At 42.3% G+C, this 23,704-nt stretch overlaps 1 protein-coding gene across 1 annotated transcript in view; it reads left to right on the forward strand.

Annotated features, from left to right (window-relative positions):
• Positions 1 to 23,704, forward strand: part of MDN1 (midasin AAA ATPase 1) — a 142,331-nt gene that overhangs the window by 116,423 nt on the left and 2,204 nt on the right. The window contains exons 83-101 of the mRNA XM_040238799.1: positions 17 to 178; positions 3,218 to 3,355; positions 5,646 to 5,787; positions 7,057 to 7,229; positions 7,779 to 7,931; positions 8,675 to 8,822; positions 11,032 to 11,357; positions 11,589 to 11,756; positions 12,921 to 13,022; positions 13,911 to 14,112; positions 15,195 to 15,365; positions 16,385 to 16,548; positions 17,257 to 17,346; positions 18,953 to 19,068; positions 19,928 to 20,102; positions 21,269 to 21,342; positions 21,432 to 21,546; positions 22,558 to 22,621; positions 23,557 to 23,699. Coding sequence (XP_040094733.1) covers positions 17 to 178; positions 3,218 to 3,355; positions 5,646 to 5,787; positions 7,057 to 7,229; positions 7,779 to 7,931; positions 8,675 to 8,822; positions 11,032 to 11,357; positions 11,589 to 11,756; positions 12,921 to 13,022; positions 13,911 to 14,112; positions 15,195 to 15,365; positions 16,385 to 16,548; positions 17,257 to 17,346; positions 18,953 to 19,068; positions 19,928 to 20,102; positions 21,269 to 21,342; positions 21,432 to 21,546; positions 22,558 to 22,621; positions 23,557 to 23,699 — 2,826 coding nt within the window. The remainder of the gene's footprint in view (positions 1 to 16; positions 179 to 3,217; positions 3,356 to 5,645; positions 5,788 to 7,056; positions 7,230 to 7,778; positions 7,932 to 8,674; positions 8,823 to 11,031; positions 11,358 to 11,588; positions 11,757 to 12,920; positions 13,023 to 13,910; positions 14,113 to 15,194; positions 15,366 to 16,384; positions 16,549 to 17,256; positions 17,347 to 18,952; positions 19,069 to 19,927; positions 20,103 to 21,268; positions 21,343 to 21,431; positions 21,547 to 22,557; positions 22,622 to 23,556; positions 23,700 to 23,704) is intronic.

Genomic DNA, 23,704 nt, shown 5'->3' on the forward strand with positions numbered 1-23,704 from the left:
TCTGTTTTTTCCCCAGTTCTTCACCCAGTCCTGCCGCTTGTTGGTGCGCCTGGTGCCCATGCTGTCCAGGTACTCTGACCTCGTCCTCTTCTTCCTGACCATGTCTTTGGCGACTCACCGCAGCACTGCAAAGCTGCTCTCTGTGCTTGCCCAGATCTTCACGGAGCTTGCCCAGAAGGTAAGGACTGTTTTCATAGAGCAGCAGGTACCCAAATATTCCATACCCATCAGTGTTTGGTTTGATGGGCTTTTATTCTGGACCTTCACAAATAGCAGGAGGTGATTTGCCCTCCCTGTGAATTTCTTATGGCTTTGTTTATTCCCCTTTTACTAAGCTTGTTTCTACTAAAGTCTTGGTTTAGTTTCTACTAAAATCAGGTCTCTAGTTTCTACTAAAATCTGGTCTCTCACTGGGGCAGTTCCCTAGACTACAGAGTCCGTCTAAAGGCTGTTGCTTTCTGTTCATACCCTTCTCTCTCTGTCTCCAATTTGAAGTCTTCTGATAACTCTTAGCTAGACCTGTAGGATAAATGAATCCTTAATGCTGTTAAGCCCTGGTGGCTCAGAGGGTAAAGAGTCTGCCTGCAATGTGGGAGATCTGAGTTTGATCTCTGGGTCAGGAAGATCCCCTGGAGAAGAAAATGGCAACCCACTCCAGTATTCTTGCCTGGAAAATCCCATGGACGGAAGAGCCTGTCAGGCTACAGTCCATAGGGTTGCAAAGAGTCAGACACAACTGAGCAACTTCACTTTAATGCTATTAAGTTGTAAGTTATTTATACTTATTCATGAAATGGTAATGGGGTTCTTAAGGTTAAGAGAGGTGGGCATCTTTAATAGGGAAGTCATTCCTTCATGCAGCCATGATCCCAGTGCTGTGAAAAGCATTGATACTGTAGAGACTGTGGATCCTACCCTTGGAATTCAGGAGCAGCAGACAGATCTAACAGGCTCAGCATGGCATGGCAAGGCCAGTCACAGGGCTATCTGGTTCCAAGGTTCAGAGTGAGTGGGTCACTTAGCCTCAGTTTGCTCATTTGTAAAATGAGACTTGCATTTTTATGAGAACCACCTTCAACTAAGTATATAGTTTTTTGTTCTGTTTTTTGTTTCTTTTTTTTTCCCTTTTAATGTCCCTAGTATTTTAAGATCTTTCCTGAATCTAAATATGGTACAGGTGAGATGCACTTAAAGAAGATAAGAATTTACAAACTGAAGGTGAGGTCTAGGCTTCTTGTAAACAGTCACAAGTTCTTAGTTTTGAGTATCTAAAATACTACAAAGGGATAAAAAAAAAAATGGGGAGGCAAGCCCTTGTCTCTAGAGGATAAGTGTGTCCCTTTATTGAGATCTGCCCCCTCTCTCTGATGGGCACTGAGCCAGTCTCACACCCCATCACTTCTGGAGGGAACACGGCATGCAGAAGACGGGCAGGACCGTATGTTGAGGGTGCCCAGACTTGGGTCGGCTATGATTGTCCACTTGCACCATCGCTGTCGTCTGACAGGTTCTAGAATGACCGGCCTGTCAGACCTGTGTGTGTTTACGGACGGGGTTGTGGTGGGTAGAAATGGTTCTGATAAAAGCAGAGTGCTGCGAGCTTAGTGTCCGTCTCAGCTGCAGCAGTAATGTGCCCTGCGGAAGGACGTCTGAATCTCCCTCCTTTTATGACTTACTCTGCATGCATCTAAACGTATTTCTTTAAAATAGTGTGAGAAAATGTTAGGTGCTCAGTCTGGTCTGACGCTGTGTGATCCCATGGACTAGCCCACCAGGCTCCTCCTTCCATGGGATCCTCCAAGCAAGAATACTGGAGTACATAGCCATTTACCTCACTATTTTAACCAAAATGTATTTTCCAGTCATCTTTCTCAGAATACATGTCCTGAAAGTGAGTTTGCCTTTCCCTTAATTTTTTAAGTCTCTGTACTGTATTCCTGTTCTCTCTGAGGAGTGCTGAGGGGACTTGAAAACAGATGAGATACAGTGCTAAGAAAATAGATCTAGGTTGTGATTAAAGCACTTAAGCCATAGAGAGCTGTTTCTGAGTAACTCAGTCAGCCAGTGTTTGCTGGTTGTGGATCTTGGTCTTGTTGTCAGCGTATTCATAGTACCTTCTCATCCTCAGATTGACAAATATCTTGATAGCTTATACTTTTCTCTGGTAGAATTTCTGATGGAGAGCCATTATTTTCTTCTATTTCTTTTTCTAGTCAATTTCATCCCACACACTAGTATTTGATACTTATTTTTAGGCTATTTTCTGACATGAAATACAGTTTTGTTAACTCTTTACAAATGTTGCTGTATCTCTAGACCCCATGCCATAAGGGTTGCCAAGTGCCTTAGCAGCAGACACCCCAGGCTGAGCATGACAGGTTAGCTCAAGGGTGGGGGTGCTTTTTAAAAAAAATTTTTTGGCATTATAATTACTTCCCAGTGGTAAAGAACTAGTGGTTCTTTAAAATGCTAGTGGTAAAGAACCTGCCTGCCAATGCAGGTAGATGTAAGAGACTCAGGTTCGATCCCTGGATTGGGAAGATCCCCTGGAGGAGGGCATAGCAACCTACTCCAGTATTCTTGCCTAGAGGATCCCATGGACAGAGGAGCCTGGTGGGCTGTGGTCCTTAGGATTGCAAAGAGTCAGACAAGACTGAAGAAACTTAGCCACACACACATGCACGCACTGTGACTTGATTTGAGGAACATCACACAAAGTTTTCTTTAATGAAAGAAAATGGAATCTCTCACAGCATCTATTTTCAAGTTGCAATACCTCAAGGGTACTTGTCTTCTCTCTTTCCTCTCTGGCTTACTAATTTGGGAAGTAGATAAAGAAGGACAAACCCCTTTTGGGATTTAGACACTGAGAGGGTTTACTCTCCCTCCCCACCCCTGGTGATTTGCTTCTTAAATACCATCCTTAGTATATGCCTCATTCAAATTTTTCTATTAGCGGAATGACAGATTACTATATACCAGAGGCTTTCACAGTCAAAACTTCATATATTAAATCTGATGTCAAGCTTTGAAACTGCATAATAACTTACCACCAAGGAAGAAAAGAATGTCAAAAAGTCTCCTGTCCTTCCATCAGATATAAAATACTGAGCTAGATAAGAATTTATCATTTATGTAGGGTATTTTTTCCTGTAGCAGGACTGGGAATCACTTCTTTATTGCATTTGTACGTAACATTCACTCTTTATTTTTCAAGGGATTTTGCCTGCCCAAAGAGTTTATGGAAGATTCAGCGGGAGAAGGGGCGACTGAATTCCATGACTACGAGGGAGGAGGGATTGGAGAAGGCGAGGGCATGAAGGATGTGAGTGATCAGATAGAAAATGAAGAACAGGTATGTTTTCATGGCCATGAAATATGTAAATTGGATGCAGAAGCATACACTCCTTTTCCAGTATTTACATTACACATTTAAATGTTTTTGCTATTAGGTTAATGGTTTTCAGACTGATTTAGGTATCTTAAGAATACTGGAGTCTAGGGAGTGGCTATAAATTAAAAGCTTGAAGACAATAGAAAGGATATTTTGTAGCTCAGTCATTGGTTGTACCTACAATTTGGGAAGGAAATAGTTTTAAAATTTTTTATTTTAAATGGGAACATTTTTGCTGATTTTCTAGAGAACACTTTTGGTAGTGGTTCATTTAAGGACAAAAAGTTTGGCTATTTTAAGTAATGATTACATTAAACAATAGTGCTAGTGTTTGTTATTAATAGGTTTTATTGTTTTATGTCTTTGACATGTTCAGATTTTAAATATCTATATCCTTTTTTAGTTGGAATCAAGAATGCTTTTGAAATATTTAGATGCTTTGGACTAAGATTCTTATATTACTTTTTAAAATTCCAATCTGATTTGGATTTTTTAAAAAATATACTTTTAGTCATTTAGTCATTAATCAACTGTGACTTGAAGAAAGAACAGGTAGTGGAATTTCATTTTATCATCTGTATTCTAAATGTAAATTAGTCCATAAATTTCTATTTAAGGTATGGTCATACCTATTAAAAATAGAGGAACAAACCAATCCAGATTTCCTCTCTTCCTTTGAAGGGAAAATTGGAAAGATATAAAAAAACCAAAAGAATAATGCTCGTATTTATGTGGTAGAGCTCTAATGTACAGTGCGTGTGTGTGTCTGTGTGTATGTATTGGCCTTTCTGTAATTCTCAAATTTAACTTAATTAGCACCCAGGACTTTGTTAATGAGGAAAAAAAAAATAAAGTAAAGAAACCTAATAGAAAAGTACAAATCCACTGCAAAAAAACATTATTAAGTGGGATAGAAAAGCTTTCAGAAGAATTTGGCAGTGTCTAATAAACTTTAAACTCTTTGTGTTCTTTGATCTAGGAATTCCATGTTTTCTCACAGAAATCTCATAAGGCCCCAAGATAAATATGTGTACAAGGGAGTGTATTTAAATAAAAATGTTTATTACAGCATTATTTACATTGGTGAAAATTGTGAAAGAACCCATATATTCATCAGGAAGGAATTATTTTTAAATGATACTATGTATGCAGAGCAATACTATAAATAAACATAATGAGATAAATTTTTAAGTATCAACATGGAGATATACCTAGGACATATTTTTTAATTTTGAAAAAACAGATTGCACAACAGTTTGTAAAGAATGATCCCTTTCTTGTTTAAAAAAATACTGGAGGCAGGTATTGATATATACTGTATATATTATATTTCTAAGTGTCTATTAGTGTACTTATAGATAAAACGACATGCCAGAACATCACCAGTGGTAATTTCTTTGGGACTTTTGGAGGATGGGGGTGCCAGGGAAACATATTCTTTCTGTTTGGCTTAGAAATTTTTATATGAGATTATATTACTTTTGTATCTTAAAAAGGACTTTTAAAATTCAACCATAATGGAAGAGATAGCAATCTGAATCTTTTGCCCAAGATATAATATAGATTGTGTAGGAATATGTAGTCTAAGGAAAAGTGAAGAAAATTGCATTAACTGGGGGAGGGATAAATTAGGAGTTTGGGATTAGCAGATACACACTACTATATATAAAACAGATAAGCAGCAAGGAACTACTGTATAATACAGGTAACTGTATTCAATACCTTGTAATAACTTATAATAGAAAATGATCTGAAGAAGTGTGAGTGTATCTGAATCACTTTGCTATACATATGAACCTAACATAACATTGTAAATCAACTATACTTCAAATAAAAAGATAAAAAAGAAAGTAGTAGAGGGGGAAATTTACATCACAGTTGGGTAATGTCTATGAGAGATCGAAGTGACAAGATAGATATTAAATTTATATGCAGTACAGTAAGCGAATTTTTTTTATCCTACATGCAGAATGTATAGACTTTTTAAATATGTCTGGATTTTTAAAAATGTTCACATGAAGGAAACCTCAATAAACGTCTATATTCTCTAACAACAAATGCAAAATAACTAGAAATTAGTTAACAGAAATATTAAAGCAAGTCACAAATCATGTGCATTTTCTCTGTTGCTTCTTTTTTCTCTCCTCAGAGAAAATTTTATACCATTGACCTTGGCATTTATATATTTATATTCTATTTAGAGCTGAATAAATGGTAGTTCATTTACATTATTTAATGCTTTTTTATTTAGGCAGAAGATACATTTCAGAAGGGTCAAGAAAAGGATAAAGAAGATCCTGACTCAAAATCAGACATTAAGAGCGAGGATAATGCCATTGAGATGTCAGAAGACTTTGATGGGAAAATGCATGATGGGGAGCTGGAAGAACAAGGTTTGAGATTATCTGCCACTTCATTCTTGTTTTTGAAAAGTGGCTGTTTTCTCCAGGAAACCACGTGTTCCCAATAAGTAGCCTAGTATATACTCTTGGAGCAGGTTGGTTACTCTGCGTGACTGGGGAGGAAGCATCAGCATATGCTGTATGTATGCCGGTGTGTCAGGAGTCTCTAGTTCCTTGTGGAGAGTTTGCTCTGAGTAAACTGAGACGCTGGCTCTGATGTTCCGGCTACTCCACGTGCCAGATGAGTGACCTGTGGTGTCCTCTAGGGAGAGCGAGGAGATGCACCCTCACCGAGCTTGGCTCTCAGCTCAAGTTGAATTGTTCTAGAGAGGCTTTTTTCTTTTTTTAATATATATGTATTTTTTTTCTAATTGCAAAATCAGTAGACATTTGTTGTAGATGATTTGGAATGAAAATGCAGAAACCAAATCAATACCATTGTACCTGTCACCCAAATCACTTAATTTTGGAGTATTTTCATTTATTGCATATATATTCACACACACACACACACACACACACACACACCATGAATGGTTCTATAGTCTGCTTTTTTCTTTAACTTATGAGTATTACATGTCATTGAGAATTACTTGATAATGATTTCTTACAGCACAGTATCATCTGTGATGTTATTACCATAATTCAACTGTTGTCCTAAATTTCTATCCAAAGCTTAATTTGAAATACAGTGTGTTATTTTAAGCAAACACCTTACAGAAATGATAGCTAACCTCAGAGTAGAAGAAGGTATATGCATGGCTAAGTAAGTATAAGAGTATGACCTTTGTCAAAGCAGACCTTGATCAAAGACAAAGGAAAGAAAAGTCTGGTTATTTGATTGAGACACATGATTTGAGATGTTAGAATCATTGGCAGAGAATAGATTGGAGATGGGGAGGAACCTTGGAGATATCGTAGACCACCCTTGATCATTTCCCTGGTAAGAAACCAAAACCCAGTGAGGTTGCTGGGACCCTTAATGAACTCTCCCAGCACCAGAATGAGACATCCTGACAGCTGTTCTACCACCCTCCTTACAGTCCTCTACCATCACACATCCCAGACCTCTTTTCTTCTCCAGTCTGCAGACACAGTAAGAGTGCTTCAGGACACCTAAAAGCATCTGCCTGTAGGGGGTTCTGTAGAACTGCAGCACATCCCAAGTAGGATCTTGGCCAGGTCCCTGCCTCTCCCACACACACAGGAACAGATTAGTCTGGGGATCTGCCGAACTGAGCTGAGTGCCTTCCCTTTCAGAAGAGGATGATGAAAAATCAGATAGCGAGCCTGGAGACCTAGATAAACAGATGGGCGATCTGAATGGTGAGGAAGCTGACAAACTAGATGAGAGGCTTTGGGGTGATGATGACGATGAAGAAGAGGAGGAGGAAGACAGTAAGACTGAAGAGACGGGACCAGGAATGGACGAGGTAAGCAGAAGACTCCCCCATCACTGTGTCCCCACGATGAGAGGGCCAGTCTCCCTACCCACTGCCACTCCCCGTCATTCATTGCTCGCTCTTTGCTGTCTGGTTTTTCTTCCGTCTCTATTTTTCTGTTTTTTTTTTTCTGCCGTCTGGATTTTTTATTATATTCAGGGCTCAAAGAGTAGCCTGACCTGAGGCATCCCTTGTGTTACGGAGGAGGGAAATGGGAGCATTGTTATAGATGCTATATCTGATTCTGCCAGTGGTCACTGCACTTCCCCAGCCCTGAACTTAGGGGACCCCCAGGGCTGGGTGTGATGCATCCCACAGCTCAGACAGCCCTCCCCACCCTGCTGTTCACATGCTTGCTGTCACTGCTGCCACCTGCGCTGTCCTGCCTGATCCCTCCAGGATGATGTGTGCCCCGTCAGCTGGATGGTTCCAAGGGATTGGCCCAGCACATGTCAGGGAGCTGCGTTAGATGGTAAAGTGAAAGCAGTGTTTTAGATTGAGAGTGATGATGTTGTGTTTTTTTCTTCCTCTGATATTTAGGAAGATTCTGAGCTTGTCGCTAAAGATGACAACTTAGATGCTGGCAAGTCAAACAGAGAGAAAACCCAGCAAGATAAGAAGGAGGAAAAGGAAGAAGCAGAAGCTGATGATGATGGACGAGGCCAAGACAAAATTAATGAACAAATAGATGAGGTAATGAGGATTCAGAACCCACCTGCTCTTCTCACTCAAGGCCAGGGCCACTGCAACGCACAGCTCCCAGGGCATCTCAGGACGTATTTTTTCCTACTTATCATTTGTTTTCCCACTGCCTCATAAAGGAATGTGTCATAGAGCCTCTTAACATAAAATATCTAACCACTGGTTACTGATGAGATGAGCTTTGTGCTGCTGGGACTCATGTTATAGTTTAGAAACTAAAACCCACAGTCCTTTTGTATATTTCGTCTATAAACTTCCATGTCCTCTTTGCGATAGGTAACACAGCACCTCCTATCTATGGAGAATGTGCACAAAAAGTGACACCTGACATTCCGACATGAAAACTGTAAAAATATTGGTAAAATTCTAATGCGTGCTGGTAATTTTAGAGCAGAGACATTGTATTCTCTCGGCATAAGGACAGGTAACCCTTGGACAGTCGGGGCACTGGGGGCACTGACCACCTGCAAGGCTGGAAAGCTCTGGGTGACTTTATAGTTGGCCCTCTGCGCCCGTGGATCTTCAGCCTCAGGTCCTTAACAGCCACAAGTCTGTGTGGTACCATAGCACATACTTATTGAAAAAAAATCCACATAAGTGGTCTGTATAAGTGGACCTGCACCATTCAAACCTGTGTTGTTCAAGAGTCAGCTGTGTTTAGAGCTAATTATGTGTGAATGTTATTCCTTTTAAAAGTTTACTTTTATTTTTCCTGATCTCTCTGTTGCCCAAAGAGGGAATATGATGAGAACGAGGTGGATCCTTACCATGGCAACGAGGAAAAGCTGCCCGAACCTGAGGCCTTGGACCTTCCAGATGACTTGAACTTAGACACTGAAGACAAGGATGGTGATGGGGACACTGACCGTGAAGATGGAGAAGGTGTGTCTTTTAAAACATAAAGAGCCTGTTGAAAGTCTCTGAAAATGAGTAATAACTGATTCCTTTTCAGGCCAGCGTCCTGGCCAGCTCATTATCGTCTCTGATCCATGTAATTCCAGCTTGGCAAGATGGCTTGCTTTTTCTTTGTTGTGTTTCTCCTCCAGGTAGACCTGACGCTTGTAGCCAGCAGGGCTTTGTCACGCCAGTCACCTGTCCCGTATCTCACTGCCTGTGTCCGGGTGGTGCGGTCACACGCGGCTCTGCCTCCCTCCAGGTTCACCGTGGGCCCCTCTCGTGGGCTGGTATAAACACTGTGCAGTCCAGGTAGTCAGGCTTCTTGCAGAGCCCCGTTACTACCTTTCTGGTGAAAGTTTTGTTTGTTTTTAATTAATTATTTTTGACTGTACCACACAGCTTGCTGGATCTTCGTTCCCTGGCCAGGAATTGAACCTGGGCAGCTGCAGTGAAAGCACCAGGTCCTAACCACTGGACTGCCAGGGAATTGCCTCCCAGGAAAGTTATTGATTGTTGTGCTTACATTGTGTGTTTAGGCTGAAATATGAAATCATAATGGGAAGTGAAGTTGAATAATCCCAAGGGAACTCACTTGGCACAACAGCAACCCAGCGCTTCTGCCACCCACTGTTCCCTCTGAGTGTGGCTCCCCTAGGGAGCGCCTCCTGCTGTCAGGAGGTGGTGTAGGTGATGCCGCTGTGACGGAGGCCCTGTCAGGATGGGCAACCAGACAGGAAGGCAGCAACAGCCTCACTCAGCTTCTTAGTGAGGCAGTTACATATTTAGAAAGCTATTAAAAACACCATATTAGAACAAAAAGAGCAAATTACAAAGGAATAAATGAGAGGTACTATTTATGTGAAAATTTGCTAAAAGAATGTATGAAAACACAGAAATAATTCACGGTAACCAGGTTATGAGCTCTGAGGAAGTAGGAAGAGCAGAGACATCCAGAACCCTGACAATTGTGTCCAGAACTCTTTTATTCCTTAAATACAAGTGACAGATGTGATACACTTGTGGCAAAATATTAATATCTCTTAAATCTAGGAGGTGAGTATATGGCTCTCATAAGTGTAAAATGCCTTTTTCACATTTAAGGTATTTGATAACCTGTGCTTAGAACATTCTTCACCCAGTGAATCTCTAGTTCTCCTTTTTAAGCATAGTATAAGCTGTTGCTTCTAAGGCACTTTTCATTACCTTATAATACTGGAAGCTTATTTCAACCTTAAATTCAACAGTCAAGCAAGCATAAAATTAAAGTTCACTGAGAATCTAATAAGCTATTTTGCCCTAGAAAAATATCCAGACTCATTTTAAGCTACTATGTAAATAAACTAAGAAGCAATTACTGTGAAAAAGTTATCTTTATACAGTTCTTTCCATTTACAGTTACTGCAAAATACTGGCTATGTTCCCTGTGTTATACAATACATCCTTGAGCCTATCTTACATCACCAGTCTGTACCTAACACCTCCTGTTCCTATGTTACCCCTCCCCTCCACACAGTGATAACCACTAGTTTTTTCTGAAGGAGCAATTATTTTAAAGAATTATTTACTAACAAAGTAGTTGATTTCTGAAATATCCAAATTATAGAAAAGCTGTTTTAAACAAAACTTTTTCAAATAGGATTGTTCCTATTTGAATATATGTTGTATTTTCTGTGTATGGTAAGGAATGATGTCCATCAGTTATTTGTAATGATAATTGAAAATTAGACTAGCATTGCCTGTCTGTTCTAAAATATTCCTATTGTTGTGGTGGCTTTTGGATTTTTAATGGATATCCAAACAGTTGTATGCAATATATAAGTATAGTGAAGAGCAGATGTAACTAAATTCTTCTGTGAAGGGTTGGTCAGATAATAAACAGATCAGTCTTTGACAGTCATAAGCTGCAACAGAGTCGCAAATCCTCAGTTCTGCTCTTGTAGTGTGAAGTCAGCCGTAGGTAATACAAAATGGATGGAGTGTATTGTTCACGTCGGTGAACAATTGGATGCAACGGCATTCCAGTGTAACTACTCACAGAAATATGTAGATGGCCAGATTTGGCCCATGGACCATAGTTTGCCAGCTTCTGGTTTGAGAATAATAAAAAGATGCTTGTGTGACTGTATCTCATCTTAAGAAATCATATTGTTTAGTTTTTTAATTCTGCATTCTTTTTTTTGTTTAATCTGTCCAGAAGAGAATCCTTTGGAAATTAAAGAACAACCAAAGGATACTGAAGAAGCAAGTCGTGATGCTGAGGACATAAATGAAGAGACTGAGGCTGATCAGGATGAAGGTCAGGGTCAACCCCAGCCTGAGGGAGGCCTCAGTGAAGATGACAAGGGGGAGGAGGGCGAGGAAGAGATGGATACCGGAGCTGACGACGGAGACCAGGATGCTGCCGAGCACCCTGAAGAGGACGCAGAGGAGGCTCCACTGTCCTCGGAGGACAAGGACAAAGACACCAGTGAGGAAAGTGCGGACAAGGACACACCTGTTGACCAAGGTCTCCAGCCTCAGGTATCACGGCGGATCTGCCTTGTCCTCTGCTAAAAGTAATAATGATGAGAAAAGAGTACCATCTTCTCACTAGACTCTGTCTTAGGATACTTTTCCATGAGCAGGTCACAGCGCCAAGCAGTTTTCGGTTTGTGGCTGATCCCCTGCCTGCAGGCTCCTCTCGGTGAGGAGGGGGACCCTCACTTCATCTTCTCCCCTCAGAGCATTTAATGCTATTTGATTTCCTTGCAGACACAGGAAAAAGAAGAAGGGGAGGACTCTGACATGGAGGAGCCAGTGCCAGAGTCCGCGGAGAGGAAGGAGCACAAGTCCTGTGGGCAGACAGGCTTGGAGAGCGTGCAGAGCGAGCGGGCCGTGGAGCTGGCTGGGGCCGCGCCCGAGACGGAGCAGGGCAGGGAGGTGAGGGCCTCGTCTCCACCAGCCGCCTCTTGGGAGGGCCTCCTCTCCCTGTGTGAAACCGTGTTCTGTTCAGCAGTAGTGATTGCTGTGTAACGGTTTTTTATTGTTGACATCTAAAACTCCAGCTCCCATTCTTTAAGAAAACGGTCGTACACCTGTATTTATATGGAACAAACCCCAGAATATTTTTATACACTGTATATAAGTGGTGTGCTTAATGAGAAAAAATTACTGCAGTGTAGTTCTCTGTGGGAGAATCAGGTTCAAATTCTGTTTTCGAAGCTCCTAAGCAAAGAAGGGTTGACTTGAGGTTTCATGCAGTGATATGGGTAACAGTGCATCCTCTTCCCTTACTGTTCACCAGGCTGCCAAACATTTTAATTTAAAAAGCAAAACACTTCATTCGTTGGTGTGGGGTGGTGTGTCTTTCGTAGCCACAGTTGGGGCACAGGTAGTCTGGAGGGAGTCCTGGAAGTCAGGGGGCCTGCTGCTCAGTGGTGTCTCTAGACCACTCCCTTGGTCTCTCTGAACCCCCATTTTCTCAGCAGTAATTACAACCATTATACCTCTCTTACCCTTCCAACCCATTTACTCAACACCCGTTCTTGAGCTGCTGAGCATTTCATTACTCTGGTAGATCTTCACAGTGGCCCTATAAAATAAATATTATTGTTCTTTCTATGTTCTGCATTTTGTACCTGAGTTAAATAAGCCCCCATAAAGTTAAATGACAGTCTCAACGGTACCCAGCTGGTTGATGATGAAGCCTCGTTTCTGATCGATGTCTGTCCTGCTTTCAGAGTAAGCCATTACTTCCTATAGACAACAGAGTCCCCCAAGAGGGTAACAGACAGGTCTAAGTATTTCTATTTCTGCCCACAGGCCAGGCGTTAGTGACGGGTGAGCTCCAGAGCAGACAGGCAGGTGTGGTCACAGTCATCCCCTGGGTTCCAACAGGGATTGATTCCAAGACCCCCACGGATACCCAAATCCACGGGCCGCTCAAGTCCCTTATATAAACTGGTATAGGGCTGTGGGCCCTCCGTGTCCGCGGATTCAGAGGGCCGACTGCACGTGACTGAGGGGAATTGTACGCAGCACAGTCTGTAACCAGGTGCTTATTCCGCTTCCTGCCCCTCACTCTTTGTGGCTTGGATTTCACAGGAACACGGCAGTGGAGCTGCAGATGCAAACCAGGCAGAAGGCCACGAATCAAGCTTCATGGCGCGGATGGCCTCCCAGAAACACACCAGGAAAAACACACAGGTCTCTATCGCTCTTCAGCTAAACTTAGGTGAAGGCTGCATGTAAGATAATGCTCCAGATATACTGGTTAAAAAAAAAAATTCCCAGCCTTTGCTGTCCCACCATGATGGCATCCTTGGTTAGCAGACCAGGACTGCCAGGCTTCTTCACTTTTTCTTGGTGGGGACAGACAAATGCATATCCTGATCCTGTGATGCTCTTGTTCTGGAGCCTAAGAACCAGGTGGTAGTTGCCAAGCTACTAACCAGTAGTACTCTGTTCACTGTCCATTCTCTTCTGTGTTTGGTTTCTTTAATTCTATTCAATTCTATTCTATCCTATCCTAATCCTATTTTATTTAGCTGCACCGCATAGCCTGTGGGATCTTAGTTCCCTGACCAGGAATTAAACTTGGGCCCCAGCAATAAAAGTGCTGAGTTCCAACTGCTGTAATGCTGGCAAATTCCCTATTTTATGTTTTAATTATAAGATTTTTAAAACGGGGTGCTATTTATGCATGTGACACAAAATCAGCCTATAGAAACCAATGCCCTAGAAAGCTTCCATTTGATCCCTGTGCTCAAGCCACCCAAGGGACTGTCCTCAAAGCATGTTGGTACTACCAGTCTTGTCTTCTAAGAGAGTTACTGCATATGTAGCATATGAATGGCTGTTTGTGTGTGTGCACCTGTGTGAGAGTGTCTCTGCCTCTGCCTTTATTTCAGATATAAAAGTATATCATAGAGATTGCTCTGTATGTGTATTTAGAGATCTTCCTATCAACAGCTGCATTGAATTCCACTCTTGTATGCTGTACCTAATTTATTTAATCAGCCCCCTGAGGATAAACATTATTTTTATTCTTTTTGTATTACAAAGTTCTGATGAATTTCCTCATATTTCCCACAGAGTTTTAAGAGGAAACCTGGGCAGGCCGACAACGAACGCTCCATGGGTGATCACAATGAGCGTGTGCATAAGAGGCTGAGGACCATGGACACCGAGAGCAGTGCCGAGCAGGGCCCGGCCCAGCCCCAGGCCCAGGTGGAAGACGCGGAAGCATTTGAGCACATCAAACAGGGCAGCGAGCCCTACGATGCACAGACCTATGGTACAGAGCTGGGCGGGTGGGGGGGCCCTCCCTTGCTCATCAAGCTCTGTGAGAGCTTATGCTGACTGTGTGTCTGCCAGGTGTTGTTACAAAGTCATCTTAAGAGGGAGGGGAAATGACTTTTCAAACGAGTTTCCTTTTAATAAGAACTGTGCAGATATACAACTTGGTTTTGAAATAAAGGTATCTGTAGCCAAGTGCAGGGTTTCAGTGCTCAGGTTTCTGGGTCTAGTGAAGCCTTTTAAATATTATTGGTGACAGTTGGCTCTCCAAACCCAGCACTGGTCTTAGGGATCTGAGTAGCAGAGGTTTCTTCACTCACTCTGCAGTGGTTCAGAGTGTAAGTGACAAAGAAAAAGAGATCTCAGTATAGGAGTCAGTCATCACTCAGTCTCCCCTCGAGCTCTCTGGGTGACTTTTCACTGTTTTGTTCCTAATACGCAAGCTGGTATTGATAATATGACACAGAAAAGACTGCTCTCCTGTGGATTACTCTCCTCTCTTCCTGTCCCCACCTTTAAGAAAAATGAAGCAGAACCGATGACGACTGCCATACACGGGGCTTTCATGTTGTACCTAGCACTGTTCTGAGCTTTGCAGCCTGATTCCTCTAGTAATCTCGAGCTAGGATGCCTCCATTTTATAGATCAGCATCCTGAGGCCAAAGAGGTTTAAGGACTTGTCCAGGGTCACGATGCTGGGATACCCACATTGTCTTTCTGTGCCCTGCTCCCGTCCCCCGCTGTTATACTTCATCACTACAGTTTCTCCACCCATGACTTGGCAATGAGGATAATTCCGTTAGCTGCTCTGAGTCATGTGCTCAGCACGTTTACTCTGGTTCAGTCTCTGATCATAGCAATAAAAACCCAGCAGCTAAACATCCTATTCTGTGGTCACATGCATGGTTACACATGGAAATAAGACACTTAGGTCCGCAGCTCACAAGCCAAGTACTTGCGTCCAGTCTCTAGGCCACGTAACTAGTCAGTGGTAGAATCTCTGACCAAAAGCACACCCACTCTCAATGACTCTGTTCTGCAAAGAGCTAAGCTTTCTATGTGTATGCGCTTTGTTGGCAGATGTGGCCAGCACGGAGCAGCAGCAGTCTGCAAAGGACTCCAGCAAGGCTCACGAAGAGGAGGAGGTAGAGGATACCTCCATGGACCCAGAGGAGCAGGAGGAGCTCAGAGCGGTAGACACAGAGTCACTGAAGCCAGAGGAGGTCAAGTCGGGGAGCACGGCCCAGCCAGGTGAGTGAGTTCTGTGGTGAACACCTGCTTCCCACCTAAGCTCCGCCTGGTCTGTTCTTTTTACATGTCCTAACCCATGACTTAGATACTCATTTGCCCATAGTAACTCCCCTGTACATACTTCCTTTGGGAGTAGAAAGGTGGGGGACTGGTGTTACAGGTCACTGACATTCACAGAGAAGCCCAAGTTCCAGACAAAATCCTGGCAATCTTTTTTAAATATGTAGAAGAAAACAGAACAGTGCACATACTCCAATTGTAACCAGAAGAGATGTTCTTGATTACTAGAGAAACAATATTTTTAATTATAAAATACGCAATATTAGCATAAAATGTTTAAAGAAATAGGGGAAATGCATGTGAGAAAGTAACACTAACTTCTTACATTTTATAACTGTTGCATTTCATAACCGAGCCCACGTGCTATTATAAGGCAGTTTTTTTTTTTTTAATGTATTCAACACACATGGAAAGAGAACATCAGCAATGAAATAAATGCAAATTCAAAGTAACCTGCTAAATTCAACAGCTGCTACTTCTGCTTGCTTCTTCTCAGGGGCGTTAGAATCACAGACTGCCATTATGGGACAGTAAAAACATAGCTCTGTGATTAGATCTTCCTTGATTCAAACCCAGACTTTGTCTTACTTACTTTATAGGTGGAGACAAATTATTTATCTTTGCCACAGCTTCCTCATCTATAAGATGGAACTATGATTCTAATTTATTTTTATCATTGTTCTGCATGCACACAGTTTAATGGATCACACAGTCCTACAAGGGTTGTCAGGGTTAAACAGTTTCCCCTACTTTCCCCTCCCCAGAACACAACAGGGTGGGGAGAGAGGGGAGTTAAGGAAGTACGAATTGGCAATGACTATCTCAGAGAGAAAGAACACAGGGAGCTGACATGTTAATGCGCTGGGAGGTCTGAGCGACTGTAAGATTGACATGGGACTGAACACTCAGTCTTCATTCTGATGTTACGTAAGTAAAACTCGGTCCTTGTGTGAGAACAGGCTCTGAAGAGATGGAGATGGAGACCCAAACTGTTAAAACAGAGGAAGACCAGCACCCCAGGACAGACGCAGCACACAAGGAGACAGAGAATGAGAAACCAGAGAGAAGCCAAGATTCCACCATTCACACAGCCCATCAGTTACTTGTGGACACGATTTTCCAGGTCCTAAAACTTTTAACAGATCACCACTTTAAGAAGTTGACAATATGGAATTATAAGTTGCTTTTAATTCTTAAAAACTTCATAAGCATCTGGTTGTTTGGGGGCTTCGTATCATATCAATCTTTCAAGGAGTACTATTGGTATGACACACTTCTGAGTGTGTCAGGTAACACACTGAGCAGGTGTGTGAGCAGCTCTCTGAGAAGGTAACACACTTCTAATAGCCAATCCTAGTGTTGCTGTGGGAGGTCTGTGTCCTTACCTGGCCACAGTTGGGGGCCTGGCCCGTGGGCCTCTGGCCCTCTTCTCAGCATTCACCAGCCTTGGGTTGGGAGCCTGCGGGTCAGTTAAGTCTATGTTGGTTAAGCAGTAAGCATCTTTGACTTAATGCTTTCATTTAGGAAGAGCCAATTAACTGAGTTTTCCCAAACTGTTTGACCTAATGGTAGTCTAGATCAAAGAATATTTCTGTTATTGATACCTTCCTGGGTAGTACTTTGGGATTTATTAATGTTCAGAATTTCCTTTATCCATCTTACCCTCAAAAAAATGGGAAGGAGAATAGTTGTCTGGCATCTTTTGTGCCATTAAGTTTGCTCAAGTTTTGCATCTCAGTGGGAGTTCACACTGCGGGGAAGAAGGCAACCAAGGATAATGAATTAGTGATTCCAACCTGGGTCTCCTCTATCTGTGACTTTTCCTTCTTAGCCCTTCTTAAAAGATGTCAATGAGCTAAGACAGGAGCTGGAGAGACAGCTGGAAACATGGCAGCCACATGAATCAGGAAACCCAGAAGAAGTAAGTCACTGGTTTTTTTACTAAGATACAGCAAACTTAATAGGTTCTTAACTCCAGTTACCTTGGTAAAAGCAACTGAGTATATGGAGAATATAATTTTAAAGCCTGCTTTGCCACTAGATGTGCAGTTAATGAAAACAAAAACTGATGTTTCATTTTTTAACTTCCATTGCTAACTCTGTAATGGAAATAATAGAGGTGATAGTGGTAGAGACGTGGGACAAAACTCTAGATACTATGTCACTCTCTGAATAGACCACCAGGAACACTGCCAGCTGACGTAAAGTGGAAGTGTAGATTAACCGAAAGTTTCCTTTTTAGTGAGCTTGCATCCTAAATTTATTGTATATATGTATCAGTTCAGTTCAGTTCAGTTGTTCAGTCGTGTCCGACTCTTTGCGACCCCATGAATCGCAGCACGCCAGGCCTCCCTGTCCATCACCATCTCCCGGAGTTCACTCAAACTCACGTCCATCAAGTCGGTGATGCCATCCAGCCATCTCATCCTCTGTCGTCCCCTTCTCCCCTTGCCCCCAATCCCTCCAAGCATCAGAGTCTTTTCCAATGAGTCAACTCTTCTCATGAGGTGTCCAAAGTACTGGAGTTTTGGCTTTAGCAACATTCCTTCCAAAGAACACCCAGGGCTGATCTCCTTTAGAATGGACTGGTTGGATCTCCCTGCAGTCCAAGGGACTCTCAAGAGTCTTCTCCAACACCACAGTTCAAAAGCATCAGTTCTTCGGCACTCAGCTTTCTTCACAGTCCACCTCTCATATCCATACATGACCACAGGAAAAACCATAGTCTTGACTAGACGGACCTTTGTTGGCAAAGTAATGTCTCTGCTTTTGAATATGCTATCTAGGTTGGTCATAACTTTTCTTCCAAGGAGTAAGCATCTTTTAATTTCATGGCTGCAGTCACCATCTGCAGTGATTTTTGAGCCCCCAAAAACAAAGTCTGACACTGTTTCCACTATTTCCCCATCTATTTTCCATGAAGTGATGGGACCAGATGCCATGATCTTCGTTTTCTGAATGTTGAGCTTTAAGCCAACTTTTTCACTCTCCTCTTTTACTTTCATCTATATATGTATACACAAATATATCTATTATCATTCTCATCACATGTATGTAATGATTGCTGTGCCGTAATTGCCCTAAAAAAAAAAATGGAGCTTTGTACCCAGGAAATAAGCACACTTTTAAGTGTGTTACTTGAGAGAGTTGTCCTTGTCACTTTGCTTTTGAAACAAGACCCCGAGAGCCCATAGTTTAAGTGGCTGGATCTCCTGACACCAAAGTGAACCATCACAGCTCCCTCTCCATGTGAAGGGTACACATTACGTACCCCTCATAGGAGATGTGAATAAGGCACTGATCTGGTCATGAATTCTAGTCTTTTACTGCCTCATTGAAATTTCATTCTTTCTCATTGGAACTGTGATTAGTGGCTTTGGTGGAAGAGGAGACATTTTAAACCAAGTGAATCAGCTTGCCGAGAGAAGCAAGCTGTTTTCTTCTGCTTTGCCTCAAGCCCTCGTCTTGCTGTAATGACCTTGCCTGGCTCTGACATTCTAAAGGCACCTCGCATACTGTTGTCACAGGAGAAGGCCGCAGCGGAGATGTGGCAGAGTTACCTGGTCTTAACTGCGCCTCTTTCACAACAGCTGTGTGAACAGCTCCGTCTCATACTGGAGCCAACCCAGGCCGCCAAGCTGAAGTAAGTCTTCTGCACTGGAGGTGCTCGTGGCGCCCTGAGGAGGGCGCCAGCGTCGCCTCTCCTGCTGAGCCGAGCACCAACCAGCTGTGGTGCCAGCATCTAGGTGGCCATTCCTGCTGTGCAGGCACCAGTCTGGCGTCCTTACCTTGTTGCCGTGTTGTTGTCTCTGCAGAGAAGCTTCTGTGACTAGTTAATACCGGATGAGGAGACTGGCTGAACCTTGGGGGGGTGTGCTGCTCACCCTCTACATGTTGGGTCACTCAACTTGCTGCACGCATCACTCACCTAGATCTTTCCAAAGTGCAGGTGAAGTCGCTCAGTCGTGTCCGACTCTTTGCATCCCCATAGACTGTAGCCTTCCAGCCTCCTTTGTCCATGGGATTTCCCAGGCAGTAGTACTGGAGTGGATTGTAGCCTACCAGCCTCCTCTGTCCATGGGATTTCCCAGGCAGTAGTACTGGAGTGGATTGCCATTTCCTTCTCCAGGGGATCTTCCCAACCCGGGGCTTGAACCCAGGTCTCCACATTGTAGACAGATGCTTTACCATCTGAGCGACCAGGGAAGTCCAAAGGGGTATCCAAAATCAGAGTTTTAGAACAGAAAAGAGAATCCAACACTTAACAGTCAATGCAAACATTTTTTTTTCCTTTTTAAAAAGTGTTTTACATTTTCTAAAAGGACCTAATCATTATTGCCACATACATATCTGTTTGCTGCTGATCAAGAAGATCCTGGCAGTCTCAATCGACAATAATACTTCATTGTGCCAGGATACTGGTTATTTGGTGTAATTGGCTGTCAGGTACTGTTTCTGTGCTTTTAGCTCTAATCTTTGTTCTGTTTGGTTAAATTTAATAGAGGGGACTATCGAACTGGGAAGCGACTGAACATGCGGAAGGTCATTCCATACATTGCCAGCCAGTTTCGGAAAGACAAGATTTGGCTTCGAAGAACCAAGCCTAGTAAACGGCAGTATCAAATCTGTCTGGCTATCGATGACTCTTCCAGCATGGTGGACAACCACACCAAACAGGTAAGGAGTAGCAGTGCAATGATGGTTCGATGGGCCACCTGAATGTATTTGTATTGAGTGTGGTCTGGACAGAAAGCACTTTGGAATACCAGTTAGTTCTGAGAATGTGATACCATATTTGAGAAGACCTAAACGTTAAAGAGTTTGAAAGCAATTTCGAGATGTCCCAAAGATTGTGGTCTCTTAGATTGTAGATCTTTTAGATTGCTGTATTTCTTAGCCTTGCTGTGCAGCTGTCTAGCTGCAGGGTAAGTCACTCCGACAATGTTTATTTTCCACAAAACATGATGCACTGTACTCTTTTAGACCATGCACAATTTAGTATCTGAATATTTCTGATTTTTTTAAGAAAAAGTCCTCAGTATACACTTCTTTAAGTCTGTGTAGAGTTAGTGTTCTGTCAGTATTAACAGGGCTTAGGAGCCTGGGTAGAGTTCCTTACAGCCCCACCCACCGTCATGGACATGGAGAGTGGTGGGGGGTTCCTCAGTGATAGCCAGCACGAGCCAGTGAGTAACCTAAAGTCTATACATACATTTTGCTGGGGGAAAAAAAAGCGTACCATCTAAACCTGGGTTCAAGTCTCAACTCCCCACTTAGTACATGACTTCGGGCAGGTAATTTTACTTCTTAAAAAAGGATTATAACAATACTTAACTCAAACTCATAGTCATTATGAAGACTGAATGAAACAACATATATAGAGCACTTGGTTCAGTGCCAGGTATTTGATACATGTTCAGTAGGTGTTAACTGCTATAAATATCATCTTCTTTTCAGTTGAATTTAAATTCTAAAACTATACCGTCATTTATGCATAGATTAGAATAAATAGGCTAATAAAATCTTTTACCCATGAGGTATTATGTAGTCAGAAAAGCAGAGGGAAACCATAATTTATGGACCAGGTTTCTGGGGATCACTTTTATCGAGTAATGCTAAAGCAGACCTTTCCTACTACTATAGCGGATACTGGGTTTTGGTGCCTGTGGCATTACCCAGAGCCTAAGACTACCAAGGCCTCTGAGTTGGTAAACAGCCATATTGATGGTGTTCCCCTGTGTGCCATACCAAAAAAACAGCGTTTCCTTGTGGTATGAAGAGTTGAAAGGCATTGGTGTCAAGAATACCCTGATGCCTTCAACCCTCAGTTTTCTGTTTTACAGCTTGCCTTTGAGTCTTTGGCCGTGATTGGAAATGCTCTAACCCTTCTAGAAGTCGGTCAGATTGCAGTATGCAGGTAAAGGTGACTTTTAATCCCTTTGGGAAACCCAGCCTTTTTTAGCATGACAAAAAGTAACTCCCATTGTTTGGTTTTTCTCCTCCAAGTTTTGGAGAGTCTGTAAAGCTATTACATCCATTCCATGAACAGTTCAGTGACTACTCAGGGTCCCAGATTCTGCGGCTCTGCAAATTCCAGCAAAAGAAAACTAAGATTGCTCAGGTAAGTTGATGACATCACATGTCTTCTGAAAGTGGAAGTCGCTTAGCCGTGTCCAACTCTTTGCAACCCCATGGGCTATACAGTCCATGGAATTCTCTAGGCCAGAATACTGAAGTGGGTAGCCTTTCTCCAGGTGATCTTCCCAACCCAGGGCTCAAACCTAGGTCTCCCGCATTGCTGGCAGTTTCTTTACCAGCTGAGCTACAAGGGAAGCCCCTTTTTTTCTGGTATAGGAAAGACATACTTTTTAGGACCCCCTCCTCCCAAATATAGTAAAATTTACAATAGAGAATAGTCCTAAACCTCAAGATTGTGTACCACTGGAACAGAAGCTCCTTTGGCATCCATTATTAAATACAGTGTGACCTCTTTTTCTGTTACTCAAAGATCATTTCACTTTGCATCATTGATTTTTTGGCTCCCTACTTTTTTTGAGCAGTTTGGAGCATTTTAGGAAAATGAACCACCTCCCAGTACACTTATCAAGTGGGTCAAGGCCAATTTCTCTCCACCATTTAGCCTAGAGAAGTGATGTGAAATAAAGCTAGTGACTTGCTCAGGGTGGCATGAGTTCAGAACAGTATGGGATAGTAATTCTCTCCTGATTCCTATCTTAATTTAACTTCCTTCCTTATGGACATGTTGTGAGGGGTTTTTTTTGCCCTTTTTTGCTCAGTTATTTTCCTTTCTTGAAAGACAGCTCTTCAGTTCATTTGGGGAGTTACTGACTTCCTGTCCCCCAGAGTTAAGTGGTTTTTTCCCCCCACTTTGGGGTTTCTCATAGAACACTAGTGGGGTATATGCCATGGGTATAGGTCTAGGCTTGAAATGCCAGCACCCAAGGTAAATGCCAAGTGCAAGCCTTATCAGTCCTTTGCGGGTGAGTGGAAGGGACAGTTTGGTTCCTATAGATTTGAGATGATCACTTAAGTGCCAGATGTAATTTCAGTCTCTGTGACAATGGAAAGAGTTAAATAGTCTTCTAATTGTCTATTTCTGGTTTTGGTTTAGTTTCTAGAGTCTGCAGCCAACATGTTTGCAGCTGCTCAGAAACTCTCACAAAACGTCAGTCCAGGTAAGCTGTGTTCTTTGGTCTTTGTTAACAAAACACTTTTCTGCTCCTGTATTATTTGCAAATTGCTTGTCTCACTTCAGTGTACCCATCACCGTATTTTCAAGTGTATGCTCTATAGGAAAAGACATGAACAGGGGATGATGGGAGGTATTAAACATTCATGGAATTTTTTATTTGGTAGATTTGAGTTCACTTGTGAAAGGAAGGAGCAGGGTGTGTGGAATTAAATGTAAAGAATATTCTGTAATATTTTAGTAACAAAGGAAAGCAGAGGACGATGTAATTTAGAAATGAGGTAATCCATCGTGATTGATTGGGGCTTTTACAGCACACCAGTTCTAACCCTTCCTAAATCCTCCATTCTGATTGTACCTGTTGAAGCAGGTCATGCACGCCTCTCAACACTTGTAATTTTCACTGAAAATATAATGTGCTAAATTTTTTAAAACATTTTTATTCATTTTAGTGGTCTAGTCTATTTAAGTTTTGTTTAAATGAGTCAATTTCAAGGAAAAAGAAAAAAACATAGAATTTAGGTACAGGAAATTGACAGAAATGTGAAAGATACAGTTCCACGTTTCTGATTTGGGTACTTTGTTCTAATGGTCTGCTCAGGACTGCTCTTTTTATACTTTATATCCATAAACATGTGTTTTCATTCTCACATGTTGTTCTACAACAAAGTTGATCTAAATGTGACCTATCCCCAAAGCACTGTTGGGAAACTGTTTTATTGACAGAAGTGTCTGCACAGCTTTGTCTCTGCCTCACACATTCAAATAATAGATCTAACTGGAGACCCTCTTTGTGCCAGAATTCATCAGCTTCAGAACTGTTTGGTTTTACTAGTTCAGAGAAAGCCTGCCTAATTTGTCTTACCGTGGTAGTTCTCAAGTTGTTTGAGTTTTCCCCTCCTGCCATGTGTTCCTCTCCAGAAATCGCCCAGCTCCTCCTGGTGGTCTCTGATGGACGCGGCCTTTTCCTCGAAGGCAAAGACAGAGTCCTAGGAGCAGTTCAGGCCGCCCGGAATGCTAACATCTTTGTTATTTTTGTTGTGTTGGACAATCCCAGTTCACGGGTGAG

The sequence above is a fragment of the Oryx dammah genome, unplaced genomic scaffold, assembly GCF_014754425.2.
Source record: "Oryx dammah isolate SB20612 unplaced genomic scaffold, SCBI_Odam_1.1 HiC_scaffold_4, whole genome shotgun sequence".
NCBI classification, from domain to species: Eukaryota; Metazoa; Chordata; class Mammalia; order Artiodactyla; family Bovidae; genus Oryx; species Oryx dammah.